This window comes from Manis javanica, chromosome 1, assembly GCF_040802235.1.
Source record: "Manis javanica isolate MJ-LG chromosome 1, MJ_LKY, whole genome shotgun sequence".
NCBI lineage: Eukaryota > Metazoa > Chordata > Mammalia > Pholidota > Manidae > Manis > Manis javanica.
In genome coordinates, this window is record NC_133156.1 from 55,363,797 (window position 1) to 55,386,295 (window position 22,499).

The following is a 22,499-nucleotide window of genomic DNA, read 5'->3' on the forward strand; positions in this document are numbered from 1 at the left end:
TGGAGGTCTAGAACTGCTGAACACCCAGACCTAGAGATCTGCTCTGGGAGCAAGAACCTACATTGCATGGTGCTCTGGAGATTAGGAGGGTTGGAAAGCTAAGACAGGTAGAATACCTGGAGAGACTTGAGACTCTAGCCCCTTGTGGAAAACAGGGATCCACATCTGGCTGCTCTGGGACAAAAGAAAGGTGGGCACTCTGAGAGACTTCCTAACAGCAAGAGGGCTGCTAAAGGGGCAGGGATTACACAGAGCTTACTGCTCAGGAGAAAGGACAGATAGACAAAATTGTCTGGGCACACTCTCCCCAGCACGTTGGCAACTTTCAGTAGCTTCAGGTGCTTCATCCCCCTGGCTGGCTACACAGCTCCAAGGTCCCCCACCATGATGCACAGTCTGCTGTGCCTTCTTCCTGGCCAGACCAAACATGCTCACAAACCAGCAGCCCCTGCCCTGGTGTCAGGCCAGCCAAAGGAAAACCCTGCCTACAGCAGCTACAAACACAAAGCATAGAGGCTTACATCAGTGTGCTCAGCCCACTGGTTGTGGCAGTGGAGAGAGGTATAGCAGCAGGGAAACAGCAAACAGCTCTTTCCTTCCCCCAGGCACCAATACTGCTCCCCAGAACCCCTACATCACTCCAGGGACTGAGCAGCTCCAGAGAGTAGAGCTTCTAGGCACTTGAGGGTGTCACATACAAATATGAAATGTCAAAGGAACCTTGTTCAACCCAAAATCCCACAAACACCAGAAAAAGTGTCAAATAAAACTGAACTCATCAATTTTCCTGTAAGAGATTTCAAAATAAAAATCATAAAAATGCTTATGGAGGTACAAAAAAATATTCAAAAATTCAGGGAAGAATTCTGGATGGATATTCAATCATTACAGAACACAGTGTCAGAAATGAAACATACAATGGAGGGATTTAAAAGCAGATTTGATACAGTGGAAGAGATGGTAAATGGAATAGAAATTAAAGAAGAGGAATACAAAAAAGCTGAGACACAGAGAGAAAAAAGGATCTCTAGGAATGAAAGAATATTGAGAGAACTGTGAGACCAATCCAAACAGAACAATATTATAGGGTTCCCAGAAGAAGAAGAGAGAAAAAGGAATAGAAAGTGTCTTTGAGGAGGTAACTGCTGAAAACTTCCCCAATCTGGGAAGGAGATAGTCTCTCAGTCCATGGAGGTGCACAGATCTCCCAACAAAAGGGACCCAAGGAAGACAACACCAAGACATGTAATAATTAAAATGGAAAAGACAAAGGATAAGGACACACTATTAAAACACAGCCAGACAACAACAAATGTTGGCAAGGATGTGGAGAACCCTCCTACACTGCTGGTGGGAATGTAAATGAGTTCAACCATTGTGGAAAGCAGTATGGAGATTGCTAAAAAAACTCAAAATAGAAATACCATTTGACCCAGGAATTCCACTCCTAGGAATTTACCCTAAGAATGCAGCAGCCCAGTTTGAAAAGACATATGCACTCCTATGTTTATTGCAGCACTATTTACAGTAGCCAAGAAATGGAAGCAACCTAAGTGTCCATCAGTCCATCAGTAGATGAATGGATAAAGATATGGTACATACACACAATGGAATATTATTCATTCATAAGAAGAAAACAAATCCTACCATTTGCAACAACATGGATGGAGTTAAACGGTATTATGTTCAGTGAAATAAACCAGGTGGAAAAAGACATGTATCAAATTATTTCACTCATCTGTGGAGTATAAGAACAAAGAAAAAAACTGAAGGAAAAAAACAGAAGAAGACTCACAGAACCCAAGAATGGACTAACAGTTACCAAAGGGAAAGGGACTGGGGAGAATGGGTGGGAAGGGAGGGACAAGTGGGGAAAAGGGGCATTATGATTAGCAGACATAATGTAGGGTGGGGGGGCACAGGCAGGGCTGTATAACACAGAGAAGGCAAGTAGTGATTCTACAGCATCTTACTACACTGATGGAGAGTGACGGTAATGGGGTATGTGCTGGAGACTTGATGATGGGGGGAGTCTAGTAACCATAAGGTCACTCATGTAATTGTACATTAATGATACCAAAATAAAATTTTTAAAAAAGCAGCCAGAGACAGAAAAAAGATCACATACAAAAGAAAACCCATCAGTCTAACATCAGACTTCTCAAAAATACCTTACAGGCTAGAAGGGAGTGGTATGATATATTTAAGGCAATGAAGCAGAGGGGCCTAGTACCAAAAATACTCTATCCAGTAAGATTATCATTTAAATTTGAAGGAGGGTGCTTTGAGAGAAATCTTCTGCATCCGTGGATGTCTTGCTGCCCTTGTCTAGCCTGGATTAATACTTAGTCCATAGGCACACACCTGATCATCTGATCATCTACATTTGCCCTCTTACAGCACTAAACTATGTTTTCTACCTTTATCTTGCATCTACCTACCACTTCAGCATTTTATTAAAAATAAAAATAATAATAATAATAGGAGAAATGTGGGATCAACATATAAATCAAGTACAAAAATCAAACGAATATTCATATTTGACCTGATTGTTTATAGGTCATAATACATGATCAAAACCGAAAGTTTCTGTGATGAATGCCCTTGTACTGTTCACCATGTAAGAATTTATTCACTATGTAAGAATTCGTTCACCATGTAAGAACTTGTTCGTTATGCTTCAGAAGATTGGAGACTGACGAGAATTAGGCTGGAGATGGATTAATGATTGTACATTGAGCGTTGACCCCCCTATACTGAATTTTATTGTTGTTAACAACCATTTGATCAATAAATATGAGAGATGCCCTCTCAAAAAAAAAAAAAATTTGAAGGAGGGATTAAACACTTTCCAGATAAGCAAAAGCTGAGAGAATTTACCTCCCACATACCGTGTCTACAGTGTATTTTGGAGGGACTGCTATAGATGGAAGTGTTCCTAAGGTTAAATAGCTGTCACCAGAGGAAATGAAATCACAGTAAAGAAAGTAGAACAATTAATTACTAAGCAAATAAAAAATTAAATCAACTACCCCCAAAGTTAGTCAAGGGACAAAGACTACAGAATATGATACTTACTATATAAAGAATAGAGGAGGAAAAAAAAGGAGGGGTAAAAAACCTTTAGATTATCTTTGTAATAGCATCCTAAGTTAGACTGCTAGATAGTAAGGAAGTTACCCTTGAACTTTTGGTAACCACGATTCTAAAGCCTACAATGGCAATAAGTACACACCTATTGATAATTACACTAAATATAAAGGGTCTGAAAGAATCAATCAAAAGACTGAATCACACAGAGTCACTGAATGGATAAAAAAATAAGGTCCATCTATATGCTGCCTACAAGAGACTCACTTCAAACCCACAGACATACACAGACTGAAAGTGAAGGGATGGAAAAAGGTATTTCATGCAAACAATAGGGAGAAAAAAGCTGGAGATGCAGTACTTCTATAAGACAAAATAGACTTCAAAACAAAGAAAGTAACAAGAGACAAAGAAGGACATTACAAAATGATAAAGGGGTCAGTCCTACAAGAGAATATAACCATTATATATATCTATGCACTCAACACAGGAGCACCTACATATATGAAACAAATACTAACAGAATTAAAAGGGGAAATAGAATGCAATGCATTCATTCTAGGAGACTTCAACATACCACTCACTCCAAAGGACAGATCAACCAGACAGAAAATAAGTAAGGAGACAGAGGCACTGAAAACACATTAGAACATATGGACCTAACAGATATCTACAGAACACTCCACCCAAAAGCAGCAAGATACACATTCTTCTCAAGTGCACATGCAATGTTTTCAATAGATCACATACTAAGCCACAAAAAGAGCCTCAGTAAATTCAAAAAGATTGAAATTATACCAACCAGCTTCTCAGACCACAAAGGTATGAAACTAGAAATAAATTACACAAAGAAAACAAAAAATCCTACAAACACATGGAGGCCTAACAACATGCTCATAAATAACCAATAGATCAATGACCAAATAAAGACAGAGATCAAGCAATATTTGGAGACAAATGACAATAACAATTCAACATCACAAATTATATAGGACACAGCAAAGGCTATGCTAAGAGGGAACTATAGTGCAATACAGGTTTACCTCAGGAGAGAAGAACAATCCCATAAAAACAGTCTAAACTCACAATTAACGAAACTAGAAAAAGAAAAACAAATGAGGCCCAAAGTCAGTAGAAGGAAGGACATAATAAAGATTAGAGCAGAAATAAATAAAATTGAGAAGAATAAAACAATAGAAAGAATCAATGAAAGCAGGAGCTGGTTCTTTGAGAAAATAAACAAAATAGATAAACCCCTCACCAGACTTATCAAGAAAAAAAGAATCTACACACATAAACAGAATCAGAAATGAGAAAGAAAAAATCACTACAGATGCCACAGAAATACAAAGAATTATTAGAGAATACTATGAAAATTTATATGCTAACAAACTGCATAACTAGAAGAAATGGACAACTTTCTAGAAAAATACAACCTTCCAAGGCTGATCCAGGAAGAAACAGATAATCTGAACAGACCAGTTACCAACAACAGAATTGAACTGGCAATAAAAAAAACTACCTAAGAACAAAACTTCTTGACCAGATGGCTTCACAGCTGAATTTTATCAAACATTTACTGAAGATCTAATACCCACTCTCCTTAAATTTTTCAAAAAGTAGAAGAGGAGGGAATACTTCCAATCTCATTCTATGAGGCCAGCATCACTCTAAAACAAAAATGAGGCAAAGACACCACAATAAAATAAAATTACAGACTAATATCCCTGATGAACATACATGCAAAAATACTCAACAAAATATTAGCAAACCAAATTCAATAACATTTCAGAAAGATCATCTATCATGATCAGGTAGGACTTACTCCAGGGATGCAAGGATGGTATGATATTAGAAAATCCATCAACATCATTCACCACACCAACAAAAAGGTCAAAAACCACATGATCATCTCCATAGATGCAGAAAAAGCATTTGACAAAATTCAACATCGATTCATAATAATAACTCTCAACAAAATGGGTATAGAGGGCAAGGGCCTCAACATAATAAAGGTCATATTTGACAAACCCACAGCCAACATCACACTTAACAGCAAGAAGCTGAAAGCTTTTCCTTTAAGATTGGGAACAAAACAAGGATGCCCACTCTCCCCACTTTTATTCAACATAGTACACTGGAGGTCCTAGCCACAGCAATCAGATAACACAAAGAAATAAAAGGCATCCAGATTGGTAAAGAGGAAGTTAAACTGTCCCTGTTTGCAGATGACATGACATTGTACATAAAAAACCCTAAAGAATCCACTCCATAACTACTAGAACTAATATCTGAATTCAGCAAAGTTGCAGGATACAAATTTAACACACAGAAATCTGTGGCATTCCTATACACTAACGATGAACTAGCAGAAAGAGAAATCAGGAAAACAATTCCATTCACAATTGCATCAAAAAGAATAAAATACCTGCGAATAAACCTAACCAAAGAAGTGAAAGACCTACACTCTGAAAACTACAAGGCACTCATGAGAAAAATTTAAGAAGATACCAATAAATGGAAACACATCCCATGTTCATGGATAGGAAGAATTAATATTGTCAAAATAGCCATCCTGCCAAAAGCAATCTACAGATTCAATGCAATCCCTATCAAAATACCAACATCATTCTTCAACTAGAGCAAATAGTTCTAAAATTCATATGGAACCACAAAAGATGCTAGGTAGCCAAAGCAATCCTGAGAAGGAAGAATAAAGCGGAGGGGATTATGTTCCCCAACTTCAAGCTCTACTACAAAGTCACAGTACTCAAGACAATTTGGTACTGGCATAAGAACAGACCCATAGACCAATGGAACAGACTAGAGAGCCCAGATATAAACCCAAACATATATGGTCAATTAATATACAATAAAGGAGCCATGGACTTACAATGGGGAAATGACAGCTTCTTCAACAGCTGGTGTTGGTAAAACTGGACAGCTACATGCAAGAGAATGAAACTGGATTACTGTCTAACCCCATACACAAAAGTAAACTCCAAATGGATCAAAGACCTGAATGTAAGTCATGAAACCATAAAACTTAGAAGACAACACAGGCAAAAATCTCTTGAGCATAAATATGAGCAACTTTTTCCTGAACACATCTCCTTGGGCAAGGGAAACAAAAGCAAAAATGAACAAACGGAACTACATCAAACTCAAAAGCTTCTGTACATCAGCAGAACAAAAAAGCATGCTACAGACAGTATAGGAGAGTATATTTGTAAATGGCATATCTGACACTGGGGTTAACATCCAAAATATATAAAGAACTCACATGCCTCAACACCCAAAAAGCAAATAACCTGATTTAAAAATGGGCTGAGGATGTGAACAGACACTTCTCCAAAGAAATTCAGATGGCCAACAGGCACATGAAAAGATGCTCCACATCGTTAAGTACCAGGGAAATGCAAATTAAAACCACAGTGAGATATCACCTCACACCAGTTAGGATGGCCAGCATCAAAAAGATTAAGAACAACAAATGCTGGTGAGGATGAGGAGAAAGGGGAACCCTCCTACACTGCTGGTGGGAATGTAAACTAGTTCAACCATTGTGGAAAGCAATATGGAGATTCCTCAAAAAACTCAAAATAGAAATACCATTTGACCCAGGAATTCCACTCCTAGGAATTTACCCAAATACAAGTTCTCAGATTCAAAAAGACATACTCACCCCTATGTTCACTGCAGCACTTTTTACAATAGTCAAAATATGGAAACAGCCTAAGTGTCCATCAGTAGATGAATGGATAAAGATGTGGTACATATACACAATGAAATACTATTCAGCCATAAAAGAAACAAATCCTACCATTTGCAATAACTAGAGGGTTTTATATTCAGTGAAATAAGCCAGGCAGAGAAAAGACAAGTACCAAATGATTTTCCTCATTTGTGGAGTATAACAACTGAAGCAAAACTGAAGGAACAAATCAGCAGGATACTCCAGACTCCAAGAAGGGACTAGCAGTTACCGAAGGGGAGGGATTGGGAAGGGCAGGTAGGCAGGGAAGAAGAAGGGGACTGATACGTATTTTGATTAGTACACATGGTGTGGGGGGGATCATGGGGAAGACAGTGTAGCACAGAGAAGAAGAGTAGTGACTCTGTGGCATCTTACTACACTGATGTATGGTGACTACAACGGGGTATGCAGGGGACTCGATAATATGGGCAAATGTAGTAACTACATGTTTTTCATGTGAAACCTTCATAAGAGTGTATATCAGTAATACCTTAATTTTAAAAATTGTATAAAAAAATAATAAATATGAGCATAGGAAAATCCTACAAGGATATACATAAAATGCTAATAGTGGTTATCTTGGTACTAGGAACACAATTTTTCTTTTTGCTCACCTGCTTTTTCCAAAGTTTTCTACCAACATCATGTATTGGGGTATATTTCTATTTTTTTTAATGCCAAGATCTGTTAAAATACAATGAAAATCAAGATACTGTTCACAGGTAATAATCCTCTACAGGAAACACTTCTTTTGGAGGTGAGAGCTAACAAAGCATTAGCTGGTATGTGCTTGTCTTTTTAGTGAAGAATTTCTGACTTACCCCTTCTTCACTCTGCCATCAGGGAGTGCAGAGCCAAAATTTATGTTCAATCATTCCATTAGGTCATATTCTCAGCATATTTCTAGTTTCATTTCTTCAGTCTTCACTTTCTACTCTAATACATATGCCTCATCCTCATTTTGTATTTCTCACTTTTATTTTGGTACTTTTCCCAAAGTGTGTCATAAATTCATTGTCTACAAATCCATTGGAGAATGAGGCCTGGTATACATACACACATAAAAACAGCTGATGACTTTAAGGATTGCTATTGTCAGTGCACTCCATGCTTTGTCCCTGCATTTCACATAATTCTTGGTTAGGACATTAAATGATAAAATTACAACCTTTGAAATATGAGACTTTTTTTTAAAAATGTAAAACTGCAACATCTTCCTATGATAACAGAAGAAAATAATAATATAATTTTTAAAGTCCTAGAAATCCCATAATTAAAAAGCCAGTTTTACTAATGCTCAATTCTCAAAATTATATATATATCTTTTTATTATAAAAAAAAAAATCTGTCTCCATCTCACCCTTCCTCACCCACCCCTCCAAACTGGGTATTGACCAAGTAAAGCAAGCCCAACAAAGTCCACCATACACCCAAAAGCAGGGAATCCAGGTGGCCCCCAGGGGACAAGATATGCTGGTGTCATCACTGCAGAGTCCTCCTGGGAACAGCTATCATAACAAATAGGAAGGAAACTGGAATAGGCAGACTGACAAAAGACATGTGTAATTTATATCAGTTTACAATACTTTAGGTGCCAATAAACTCCAAGAGAACATACAAACTAAGTATACAAAGGAAGGCCTCTGCCAGGGCTTCCTCTCCCTGTGTCAGGTCCTCCTATCAGGAATCATTAGGAAGCCCAAACAACTTCACAGTTCCAGCTTCCCGACTGCTGTCATATTTGCCATCTTTGTCATCACAGGCAAATGCCAGCAGAGGCCTTTTGGGGTGCCAGGCCACAGTAAAGGTCGGGGACTCACACTGTACCTCCCAAAGTTTGTCTCCTATAAAAATCAATATAGAGAAACCAATCAATACATGAATAATAAGAGACCACATTCGTTAAATACTTACCTACATTAACTCATTTAATTCACTTATTAACCCTAAGAGATAGGTAGGATCAACATGAAGGCGCAGAAAGGTCACAAGCCAGTAGGTGGCAGAGCAAGATCGAAAGGTGCTGTTAACTGAAGAGTTCATATGCTCTGAACCCTTAATTCTATACTCTCTGGAAGGCCAGTAACAGCACTTACTATTTGTTGAGTACCCACATGAATCAGATGGATTACACTTCAATTTAATAAAGCATAATAACAACCCAGAGAGGCATATAATGATTTTAAACCCCATTTTACAAAAACCCTATTTTAACTTAACAGGGAAGTCACACCACAAGGAAACAGCAGTTTGCACATGAAGTCAGTCTGTTTCCAAATCCACAGATCTTTCTACTAAACCAAAATGCTTGTAAATAATTTTTTCCAGAAATTTTATTCCTCCTGAAATTAAACATGACTTTTCCAAAGCCATGGTTCCTTTAGTCCTGCTTAACTTTTTTTCAACCTCAGCATTAAGATTAACGTAATAAAACATTCACAGTATAATGCTAACTTAAAGATGCAAGATACATTGAATTACATGCCTTAAACTGGTCAACTATCTGGTACATGAATTATATTTCAATAAAGCTATATAAATATACATATTTATATACATATGTGTATATATACAGAGAGATTTTTTTTTTAAGTAATTCTATGTCAGGGACAGTTAACCACTCTTTGTGATGCTAGAATCCAGCAGTCTATAGCTACACATCTGGGCAAATTTCTGCATTACACAGACATAAAGAATGGCTTCATTTTTTCTTTAGGTCCTTAACTCTTAGTCACTTGTCACAGGACTGTTTAAGATAAAGAAACTTATAAAGTTCAAGAGAACCAGTTATGTCCCAGATAACCATGTGGCTTCACAAACGTTAACCTCTTGATAGTTTACTGGAAAGTTTAATATTTGAATGATAAATATAAGGTGCTGATTGTGAGACTGATATTACTACTCCAGATCATCAAAGTCTAACAAACTGATACAATGTGCATGATGTATCTAAAAAGCTGAAAACAAGTGGACTGGGTTAAAATGAGGTTCTATGATATATGCTGTTAGATAAAATTAATTCTTACTTTGTTTGACATTTAACCATTAAAATATCCAGGATACAAATTGTATCTAACATAGGATTCCAACAACATAAAAAATATATATATTTAAGAGGGAGAAAAAGAAATATACTGAAGTATTATCAACATTTATCTTTAAATTATGGACCTTTGTGTGACTGTTAATTTCTTCTTTATACCTGTCAGCATTTTACAAATATTCTGTAATGAGATATTATTCATATTTTGCAAACGAATATATGAAGACATGCTTACTGCATAAAATTCAAATAATACATGGGTACAGAGCAGCACCGTGCAGTAGAAACTTCTGCAATGGAAAACCTCTCTATGTGCCCTGCCCAGCACAGAAGCCATTAACCACATGTGGACACTGAGTCCTTGAAATGTGCCTGAGGTGACTGAGGAACTGAATTTTTTATGTTAATTATTTCAGTAATTAAAAATTAAATTATAATTTAAATTGAAACTGATCCTTTTCCCTGCTGCAGGGGAATATTCTTTTTCCCTTCCTCTCCCAATCTTATAAGTCTGATATAAATTATTTCAACATTTTTTCTTCCCATTTAGCTTTAATTTTTTTACCTAACTGGGAACACATCACATGTACTGACTGGCTACTGGCTTTGCTAATTCAGTAATAATGCCTCTCATCTCAGCACATATAGAGCCATGTCTTTCTCTTAGCACCTGATAATATGGATATATCACAGTTTAATTAGGCCATCATAATGAAAATTTAAACTGTTTCCCATCTATGCATTAAGCAATGATGTAAATAATATCTTGTGTTTTACTTTGATAATCACCTTGCTTTTCATTTTTAACCTTGGTTATAGAGAAAATGAGAGAAAAATAACACAACATGTTGAAAGTATTTATCTGAACTATTTAGAAAAAGTAATAAAGCCATATTTGATATATTCCTGAAAGATTATATGTGGATTAAATCATATTTTATATGTATTAGGTAAGGCAGATAATTAAAAGAAACTTGCACAAAAATGACATGGGAAAAACATGCACATGCATGTCTTGCTGCTCAGAGCCAACAGTGCAATAACTCGGGAGGCAGGGCCTGGCCCTTTACAGAGTGCACCCTGGACCCAGCAATTCTACTCTAATGATTTACCCAAAAGGATGACCATATAAGTAAAATGAAGTACAAAGGGAAAGCTTGTCACAGCATTACATATAATAGTGCAAAGATCAAAAGCCACTTAACAGTTGGGCAGCTTAAGTATACAATGGCATGTAGTTAAATATATCCTGGCATATTTAATGGCATTCCAAGCCCCACTTAAAGTAGCAGTAAAACTCAGAAGCCACCACCAAGTAAGAAGCGGTAACATCCTGCAGGTGAGGAGGGCGGGCCCCAGAGGAGCAGCAAGCATCCCTCCATCTCATGGACTATGCTACATAACAGAGCTGTGTGTCTGCAGGGCTGCACAATGCTCACCACAACATTACCAAGAGCAGCATTCTTTAAATCATGGAATTTCAAGATGTTACTTTCTTCTTTGAAGTTTTCTATATAGTTTGAATTCTTTCATTAAAGTATCATGTATTTCCACAAGCAATAAAGCTACATTAAAAAAATCTGAGGAAATTCTTTTGTAAATGAGTACTGTCCTCCAATTTTTCTATTTTCAAGTTCTGTTTTGTTTTTAAAGCAAATCACATCTATTTTGATAATTCCTTAAGTCATAGAAAAGAAATATGTATTTTTTTTAAGTTCACATACAGGTAAAAGAAAGAAATATGCCACAACACTAAAAGAGATTGTATTTAGATGGTGGGGTGACATATTTAGATAGGGACACTTTTTTCTTCCTCCTACTTCCTATACTTCAAAATTTTCATTACAATGGAAGAATTAAAAGTTAATAAAATGCAAAATATTTCCCTAAATCACTTTCTTTCAGGCTTGCCCTGTCTATTCTATCTCTTTGCTCACTCATTACCTGGCAGTTTCAGTCACAACATAAACAATATTGTCTTGAGACAAATTCATTCATGCTAATGCTGGTGAAGTAGTAATGTGCAGAAATAAAAATATATGACATTCAAGAAGTTCTGATGGCCTAGAACGAAAGATGCAAGATTTTTGTTAAGTAGCAAGGGCTTTAGTTACCTGTCTCTACTTCAGCAATGTCAATAAAATGATCTTCCGATGCTGATGCCAGCATTTTCCCATCATGGCTAAAACTAAGGGTCCTCACAGGCCAATCCAGCCTGTAACAGAGTATACAGGGATGACAATGGAATAACACAGTAGGAGAAGGGCACAATTTCACCCAACTGAAATAAAATTATTTTATCCAACAAGGTAAGTGCTGACAGAGTTGCTTACCTGGAAAAGCACCGAACACACACTAACTCATCCACATCCCAGAGGCTGACCAAAGCATCTGCACTTCCTGTGGCAAAGTACTTCCCCATGGGGTCAAACTTGATACAGATGCAGTTGGAAGGATGGGCATTGATAGACTGCACAGGCTTCAGCTCTGGGTAGCTGAAAACAAGACAGACAGCAATCAAACCGTGGAAGAGGACTATGGTACTAAGACTACAATAGGAGACACTCACTGAAAAAGAAAACCAAAGACAAAGAGCAAATATCAAAGACTGTAATTCAAGAAAACTTTTCTGAAATAAAAAAAGATTTCAAACAACCTATTGAAACAGCAACACTGTATCCCTAAGAGTATAAACACAGACTAACCAACATGAAGACATATGGTAAAATACAGTTGACCCTTGAACAATACAGGTTTGAATTGTGTGGATGCACTTATACATGGATTTTTTTTCAATATATTGGAAAATGTTTTGGAGATTTGTGGCAATTTGAGAAAATTTATTTTCTGTAGCTTACTTCCTTGTAAGAGTATAGTATATAATACATATAACATACAAAATATGTGTTAATCAACTCTTTATGCTACCAGTAAGGCTTCTGATTAACAAAAACTTAGTTAAGTTTCTGGAGAGTCAGAAGTTCTGTGTAGATTTTCAATGGTGCAGGGCGGTCAGCACCCCTAACCTATGCCAAGCATAGAATTCCCATGTTGTTCAAGTGTCAACTATACTGGACTTTAAAGAAAAAGAAAATTAGAGTATCATCAGACTTTTTGATAATACTTTATGCCAAAAGAAAATGGAGTAACATATTTAAGATACACCAGAAAATATGAATCAAGGATTTTTATATCTTATAAAACTAACAATGAATTATAAAGAGCTCAAATAATAAGCATAATATAATAAAGTATCTGTAAGTTTTGTAAGTGTATAAGTTACAGTAACTATGAGCTCATGGAATATTATTCCCATGAATCCTCTAAATCAAAAAATGAACTTTAACAATGAAAATGACTAGATTATCAGCATAGGACTGGTGATGAGCATTACATGTTTGAAGGGGAGGTATAATATGTAATAGCTATATACTCTGACAATATATGTAGTATTAACTATTTTTTTAAATGTAGGAAGAATGAGGAAACCACATGCAAGAAACAAAATTTATTATTCTAAGTAATCACATTGGTGGAAGTGATGGTAATGTTATTCTGAGATAATCTGTACGTGTAACATGGGATAAAGGTAGTAAGTAACCATGGGATATTTTAATTCTGTAATCCCTGCATCTTTGAAAACCAGAATACTCAGTTTGGAAGGAAAGAGATATATTTGTAATATAGAAGAGTTTTAGTAATGTTCCTCTAGTCCAGAATTTTAACTGGAAGCTATCAACCTGAATTTACAAGACATTTTATCTTTAAAAATACATATACTCCCTAACTCTGTCCACAGGAAAGGTCTAGAAACAATGACCAACCCAGAAATGTGGACATTTCGAGCTCCAATATTATTTCCCAGTAAAAGAATCTAGGAATTTTTAGAATTCTCTGATTAAATGTCACAGACAGGAAACATACAAGATGAATTTGGAACATCTCATCCCACAAGGGAGAAAGAAACTTAAGACAACGGGATTATGTCAAAAAAAAAAAAAAGATTCAGTAATCAAATGAAGAGGATGTGAACTTCAATAAGGATAATAATCACAATAGATCAACACACATACCAGGTTTAAATATATGAGTCTAAATATATGACTTAAAAAAAAAAGAAAACTGCTCATCTTTGGAGATGATAAGGGACTAATGCATTATCTGATGACAAAGAGGATCAAAAATTTATCCTGCCCTTTAAAAATGAAATACATTCCTGGATAACCAAATAGTAGATGAGAGGAAGTGTCTCTTATTTTCTGACAAATAAATAAGCATATAGAATAAGCAAAATCCAGAATGGAAGAATCTTAGTTTCTGATTTTTTAACAACTAAGTTGTAAGTAAAAGTAAGGGATGAAGAAGTACACTGTAGTTTAAAAGACTGAAAAGATACATAAAAAATTTTTTAAATGAACAAAAAACTAAAGCATCTAGAGATGCACAATTCATAGCTAAAACTATAAAGAAATACTGTAAAAACCAAGATAATGTTTACATTTGAAGGGAAGGAGTTATGATTAGGACAAAGCACATGGATAGACTTCTAGGGTGGCCAGCAAAGTACTATTTTCTGGACCTGGGTGGGGTTACACAGGTGGTAAGCATATAATAGTTCATTAAGCCATACATTTGTTTTCTGTGGTTTTCTATCTCTCTGTTTTATTTTCTAATAAAAAGGCCTTTAAAAAAAAAAGTTGCAGAATCCTCACTGCCTCCAGAATAAAATTCAAGTTGTTAAGCACAGAATTCCAGGTCTTTTATAATCTGGTCTCAAATTATATTTCAACTTTATATATATCTCCCTATTTCCAGGCCCTCTCTTCAGATACCTTATCAGCCACAGCTCCCAGCAACCCTGACATACCAGTCTTCAAACAAGCCATGTTCATTCACATCTGTTTTGTCTGTTGCATGGTTCCCTCTAGCTGATACTTAAAATTCTACTCATCTTTCAAGGTCGAGCTCAGAAGCTGCTTCCTTCAATCCCCAACTCCCACATCAATGTAAGTTAGGACTCCACAACAAACTCTCAGCCTCTCTAATGCAGAACTACTTCACTCTGCCTTGCATTGCTCACCCAGGACAGCAGAAAGAATAGAATCGGAAAGACCCAAATTTCAACTTCACAATTTCATTCATTTAGAGAACAAATATTTACTGAGATCCTAACTTTGTATAGCAGGTACTGGGCTAGGCACTAGAAATTCAACAGTAAACAAATTAGACACAGTCCCTACCCTCATGGAATTTACAGTTTAATGGAAGATATGGACAAACAAGTAATAAACAAGCAATTACAATATAGAATAAGAAATGTTTCCAACAGGAAGTACATAAAATAAGCTTTGGGGTGACGGGTGAGGAGTAATGAAGATCACTTCCCTGGAGGGAAAAATGATACTTAAGCTGAGATGTTAAGAGTATGAATTAGCCATAATTCAAGATGCATCCAGTTCTCGTATTCATTAGCTAACTAGTGAGTGACTTAAGCTCTCTGAATCCCAGATCCTCATCTGTCAAATGGGAAGCATAACATTACATAATGAAAAAGGGATCAGTCCAACAAGAGGATATAACCATTATAAATATCAACACAGGAGCACCTAAATATGTAAAACAAATACTAACAGAATTAAAGGGAGAAATGGATTGCAACATCTTCATTTTAGGAGACTTTAAAACACCACTCACATCAATATACAAATCAACCAGACAGAAAATAAAGAAACAGAGGCAATGAACACTACATTAGATCAGATGGACTTAACAGATAATCTACAGATTATTCCACCAAAAAGCAGCAGGATACATATTTTTCTCAAGTCTACATGGAATGTTCCCCAGTAAAGATCACATACTAGGCCACAAAAAGAGCCTCAGTAAATTCAAAAAGACTGAAATTCTATCAAGCAGCTTCTCAGACCACAGTGGTATGGAACTAGAAATAAACTACACAAAAAAAACAAAAAAGCCTACAAACACATGGAGGCTAAATGACATGCTTCTAAATAATCAATGGATCAATGAACAAATTAAAACAGAAATCAAACAATACATAGAAACAAATGAAAATAAAAATTCAACATCCCAAAATCTGTGGGATGCTGCAAAGGCAGTTCGAAGAGGGAAGTACACAGCAATACAGGCCTACCTCAAGAAATAAGAACAATCCCAAATAAACAGTCTAAACTCACAATTAAAGATACTAGAAAAAGAAGAACAACTGAAGTCCAAAGTTAGTAGAAGGAGGAACATAATAAAGATCAGAACAGAAATAAATAAAATAAGAGAAGAATGAGAAGAAAATCAATGAAACCAGGAGCTGCTTAAAAAAATAGAACAGATAAACCCCTAGCCAGACTTAACAAGAATAAAAGAGAGTACCACACAAACAAAATCAGAAGTGAAGAAGGAATAGTCACAATGGATACCACAGAAATACAAATAATTATTAGAGACTACTATGAAAAATTATATGCCAATAAATTGGACAATAAAATTCAAGAAGAAATGGGCAACTTCCTATAAAAATATGACCTTTCAAGATTGACCCAGGAAGTAACAGAAAACCTGAAAATACGAATTAACTAGCAATGAAATCGAACTGGTAATCAAAAAACTCCCAAAAAACAAAATTCCAGGTCCAGATGGCTTCATAGCTAAATTAGTTAATACCCATCCTTCTTAAAGTATTCCAAAAAATAGAAGAAAGAATACTTCCAAACTCATTCTATAAGGCCAGCATTACCCCAATACCAAAACCAGATAAAGACACCACAAAAAAAGAAAATTACAGACCAATACCCCTGATGAACACAGACGCAAAAATCCTCAATATTAGCAAACCAAATTCAAAAATACATTGAAAAGATCATCCATTATGACCAACTGTGATTTATTCTAGAGATGCAAGGATAGTACAGTTTCATAAATCCATCAACATCATCCACCACATTAACAAAAAGAAAGATAAAAACTACATGATCATCTCAGCAGATGCTGAAAAAGCATTTGACAAAATTCAACATCCATTCATGGTAAAAACTCTCAACAAAATGGGTTTAAAGGGTACACACCCAAACATAATAAAAAAACCCACAGCCAACACCATACTTAATAGCAAAAAGCTGAAAGCTTTTCCTCTAATATCGGGAACAAGACAAGGATGCCCACTCTCACCACTTTTATTCAACACAGTTCTGGAGGTCCTAGCCATGGCAATCAGACAAAACAAAGAGATAAAAGACATCCAAATTGGTAAGGAAGAAGTTAAACTGTTACTATTTGCAGATGACATGATAATACTATACATAGAAAACCCTAAAGACTCCACAAAAAAACTATTAGAATAACTGGGTTCAGCAAAGTTGCAGGTTATAAAATTAACACACAGAAATCTGTTGCATTCCTATACACTAACAACAAACTAGCAGAAAGAAAAATTAGGAAAGCAACTCCATTTATGACTGCATCAGAAAGAATAAAATACCTAGGAATTAACCTAACCAAGGAGGTGAAAGACCTGTACTCTGAAAACTGTGAGACACTCATGAGAGAAATTAAAGAAGACACCCATAAATGGAATATATCCCATGCTCATGGATAGGAAGAATTAATATTGTCAAAATGGCCATCCTGCCCAAAGAAATTTACAGATTCAATGCAATCCCTATCAAAATACCAACAGCATTCTTCAACAAACTGGAACAAATAGTTCTAAAATTCATACGGAGCCACAAAAGACCCCAAATAGCCAAAGCAATCCTGTAAAAGAACAAAGCTGGGGGATTACCTGACTTCAAGCTCTACTACAAAGCTACATAATCAAAACAGTTTGGTACTGGCACAAGAACAGACCCATTGATCAATGGAACAGAATAGAGAACCCAGATATAAACCCGTGCACAAATGGTCAATTGATATACAATGAAGGAGCCATGAATATGCCATGAAGACAGCCTCTTCAAAAACTGGTGTTGGCAAAACAGGACAGCTACATGTAAGAGAATGAAACTGGATTATTGTCTAACCCCATACACAAAGTAAACTCGAAATGAATCAAAGACCTGAATGTAAGTCATGAAACCATAAAACTCTTAGAAGATAACATAGCCAAAAATCTCTTGAACATAAGTATGAGCAATTTTTTCCTGGATACATCTCCTCAGCCAAGGAACACAAAATCAAAGTTGAACAAGTGGGACTATATCAAACTAAAAACCTTCTATACAACAAAGAACACCATGAGCAGAACCAAAAGGCACCCTATATGAGAGAATATATTCATAAATGACTCATCTGATAAGAGGTTAACATCCAAAATATATAAAGAACTAATATACCAGAACACCCAAAAAAAACAAATAACCCAATTAAAAAATGGGTGGAGAAGCTGAACAGACATTCTCCAAAGAAGAAATACAAATGGCCAACAGGCACAGGAAAAGTGGCACCACATCACTAATCATCGGGGAAATGCAAATTAAAACCACAATGAGATATCACCTCACACCAGTTAGGATGGCCACTATCCAAAGGCAAGAAATAACAAATGTTGGGGAGGATGTGGAGAAATGGAAACCCTCCTACACTGTTGGTAGGAATGTAAATTGGTACAATGGCTGTGGAAAGCAGTATGCAGGTTCCTCAGAAAACTAAAAATAGAAATGCCATTTGATCCAGTAATTCCACTTCTAGGAATTTACTGAATAAAATAAAATTCCTGATTCAAAAAGATATGTGCACCCCTATGTTTAACACTGCAATATTTGTAATAGTCAAGATATGGAATCAACCTAAGTGTCCATCAGTAGATGAATGAATAAGATGTGGTACATATACACAATGGAATATTATTCAGCCATAAAAATAAAATAAATCCTGCTATTTGCAACAACATGAATGGACCTAGCCAAGTGGAGAAAGACAAATACCATGTGATTTCACTTTTATGTGGAATATAAAAACAAAGCAAAACAGAACAAACTAAACAGCAGTAGACTCAGGCACTGAGAACTGACTAGTGGCTACTTGGGGGGAAGGAGGATAAAAGGGCACAATAATTAGAAATTTCAATATAAGTTGGTCATGGGGACAGGAGCACAGCAGAGAGAAAATAGTCAATGATTCCATAACATCTTTCTACCTTGACAGATAGTAACTGCACAAGAGGGAGTGAAGATTTTATAATGTGTGTAACTGTTGAACCACTGTGTTGTACATCTGAAACCAATATAAGATTGTATATCAACGATACTTCAATAAAAATTTTTTTAAAAAGGGAAGCATACCACCAATCCTCCAAATTTCTGTGAGGACTCAGTAAACTATACGGTGCCTAGAGCAAATGTGCTCAACAGAGGTTAGGATTCTTTATTATTATTTGTCCTTTAAGCTCTTCATGACAGAGTTACATCTAATTCATCTCTATATATATCACAGTAACCAGTGCAAAGACATAACAGTCCCCTAAGCTACAAACCCTCACCTGAGGATGTTGATACAACCGTTGCCATTTGTCAGGAAGAACATGTTATTGTCATTGTTCCAGGAGATTTCATTGACCTCAAACTTGAATTGCTCCTCTGCTTTGGAACGGTGTGTCTTGGCATCGATAAAGGTCACCACATCATCCTTGTTGCCTACAGCAATGGTCTGCCCATCAGGACTCCAGCAGATATTAATGTTCTCTCCTGGGAACCCAGATATAAACAGCAAGATACTGTTTGCCCACAATCCTCCAGAAGTTTGTTAACCTAGAAAGACCAGAGCTATCTCCAGAGCTCATTCACTAAGGTCCTTGTCAATGGAAGGAAAGTACCACTTAAAAATCATCAACTTTGAGTCCAGCATGTTTATAGTCCTCAAGATCCTTCTCTAAGGGACCCTTTATTCCCCATTTTACAGATGAAGAAATGGAAGGTAAGAGAGATAAGCCAAAATGTCAGAGCAATGAAGTAAAAGAGCCAATATCTAAACCCAGATTTGACTCCAAAGCCTTTCATTCCCTTCTACACCAGTATTTCTCAAACTCATCAATCACATGCCATTTTCACAATTTTTGTCCTATCAGTGTAACTGCTATACTTTCTTTAAGACTTTTCTTAAAATTGACTCAAAAAAGTTTTACTTAAATAAATTCGGCTTCAATTTACCAATAAATTCTCTAGGCTAGTTATTTTTTTTGTAGTAAGCCTTAAAATATGTAAACAACCAGAGTTTTTAATGTTCATCCACATATCACCCAATCACTCATGTATGATCAGTTGTCTACTTGGGGAAAAGCACTACATTATTCCACTTCCAGGTACAAGTCTTGTCAACAAAGTTCAGTGGCCCACAATGAACACATCAATCAAAAATTTCATCAACTTGACTGATTCTAAGATGCATATTTTTCCATTTTATTAGCTATAATGTATCTTAAAATGCATCAGGATGCATCTCATAACTGTTGGTGTAACGTGCTTATTTGGAAGCTTTATTTTCTTTCCTAATAGTACATAAAATATTGGTGCATCTTATAATCAATGACATCTTAGTCAAATATAATAAAGGCTTCAAAGTTTATATGACAATAACCTGGTAAAGAACAGATCTATAAATGTACTGCACAAGTTCAAGGTCATTTTGTCCCAGAACACCAAGACCATTCATTCCAAGATCAGCCATTCTAGCCTATCAGCAGTTTCCAAAATTCTCCACCATGCCTTTGTATATGTTCTTCCCTCTTACAGTACCACCACCTGCCCCACCCACTCACTTCACCCTGACCAGTATATCCCTATTGCTATTCTAAGAGTTTGCTCAAATTCTGTGAGCTCTTCCCTGACTCTCCCAGGCAGACTTAAGCATTGCCAAATGGGCATCTACCTTGTAGAACTCTCCATTATAAGATGAACCATGTCATGTTAGTTTTTTTTACACATATGTTTCTCTCTCGGCACTAAATAACGATGTCCCTGGAGCTGGAAATGTCTTATTCAGCCCAGTATGTCCCAGCTGTAGCACAGGGCCACACATAGAAAAGATATTCAGAAAAAGCTTGTTGATTGACTACAAGCAGCTTATTCTCCAACTGCCCTCTCTCTGAATAGTCACCTTTAGTGTTCACAGTAGCAATGCATTTCGTAGTCCTCACATCCCAGATTCGAATGGTTTTGTCTCCAGATGCGGTGACAAAGAGATCAGGATTACTTGGATGCCAACAAAGCTGGTCCACACTATCCCCATGACCCCGGTAATTATTTTCTTTGACCTGAAAGAACAGAATTCAGATGCCACTTCACACATATGTAGCTGCCTCCACATGTTAACTTCTTAATCTTATTCAAATCAAAGTATCTTGTGACCAACAAAGATGTGGATAATTTAAGAGAATCCAGTCTTCCAAGCACCCTCGCCAAAATTCTTCCCAATATCCTCCTTCCCTTCCTCCCCAACCACCCTGAACTATTGTTCTGAGGCTGGGTTCCACATCAATACCTATACTCTTTTGCCCTCCTTAGCCTTCCTCCTCTTTTCTGGTTTTCCACCCTTACTCTACAGCCAAGATTCCCAATTCTCCTGCTCATTCCCATAGGAGGCCCCGTCATTTTCAAAAGGGCCCTCCTCACCACCACTGGGTCCCCACCACCATTGCCCGAGTCACTCCTCACCACAAATCCCTTCCTACCACTCTCCCACACCCCCACCACACCGAAGTGCCATTCATCCTCACCACCAGTCTTCAACCTCTCCTCACCTCCACTACCCCTCATCCTCACACCTCCTTCCTAGTTCACACACCCACCTCCCCGTTACCACCACCGTCTTCCTCCTCTCCACCACACCACCTCCACCCTTACTCCCAGGCCTCGTCAACCCACTCCTTTCTCGCGCCACACCCCGACTCATCCCCACACCTCCTTAGCCCTCCCCTCTCCTCGCCTACGCCCCTTTTCACCCCCATTCTCTCCCTCAACACCAAACCTCTCTTTGCCACAGCACCTCTCCCCGGCCTGGGCCAGGCCCTAGAAGCTCACCAACCGGTCCTTTTCCAGCAGGAAAACGCTGGCCGTCTTGTCGAAGGACCCCGAGGCCAGGCGACGCCCGTCGCAACTCCAAGCCACGGAGTGCACCTTGGCGCTGTGCGCGGGGAACTCGCGCGTCTTGCTGTGACCGCGAAACAGCTCCTGCATCCCAAGCACGTAGCGAGTCGGGCCACTGATAACGGAGCACCAGGGAGCCATTGAGCCTGGACCGCTCTGGCCCAGCGCCGAGGGCCCCATTGCCGCCGCAGGGACAGCCATACCGAACTTTGAAACGCCGGCGAGGCCACAGCAGCCTTGGAGCAATCAGTCCTGCCGCTGCGGTCCCACGCTTGCGCCTGGAAGAGCGGCAGCTCCCCTGCGCAGCCGCATTGTGCGCAGTCCCGGAAGTACAGCATATCGCGGCAGGCCGCGCACGCGTTTTTTTAATCAAATAGATTTAAATTTCCTTTACTAAGACTGTAGGGTTTTTCGGTCCTTTTTTACCCCTTATCTACTGCATGATAGGTATATTTGTGTCTCTGCTTAATCGAAGAAGGAAACCAACGCTCTCCTTCTAAATATTAGTTCCCCATCT

The 22,499-nt window shown here is 37.4% G+C and overlaps 1 protein-coding gene across 1 annotated transcript; it reads right to left on the reverse strand.

The window, feature by feature from the left end:
• Window positions 1-8,385: 8,385 nt before the first annotated feature.
• On the reverse strand, window positions 8,386-22,397 carry THOC3 (THO complex subunit 3). The gene is made up of 6 exons (XM_036995213.2): window positions 21,917-22,397; window positions 20,994-21,150; window positions 19,381-19,585; window positions 12,224-12,385; window positions 12,005-12,105; window positions 8,386-8,691 (listed from the first exon to the last, which is right to left on the reverse strand). Exons 1-6 carry the CDS (start codon window positions 22,181-22,183, stop codon window positions 8,528-8,530), a joined length of 1,056 nt encoding a protein of 351 aa, XP_036851108.1. The 5' UTR covers window positions 22,184-22,397; the 3' UTR covers window positions 8,386-8,527.
• Between the last annotated feature and the right edge of the window lie 102 nt (window positions 22,398-22,499).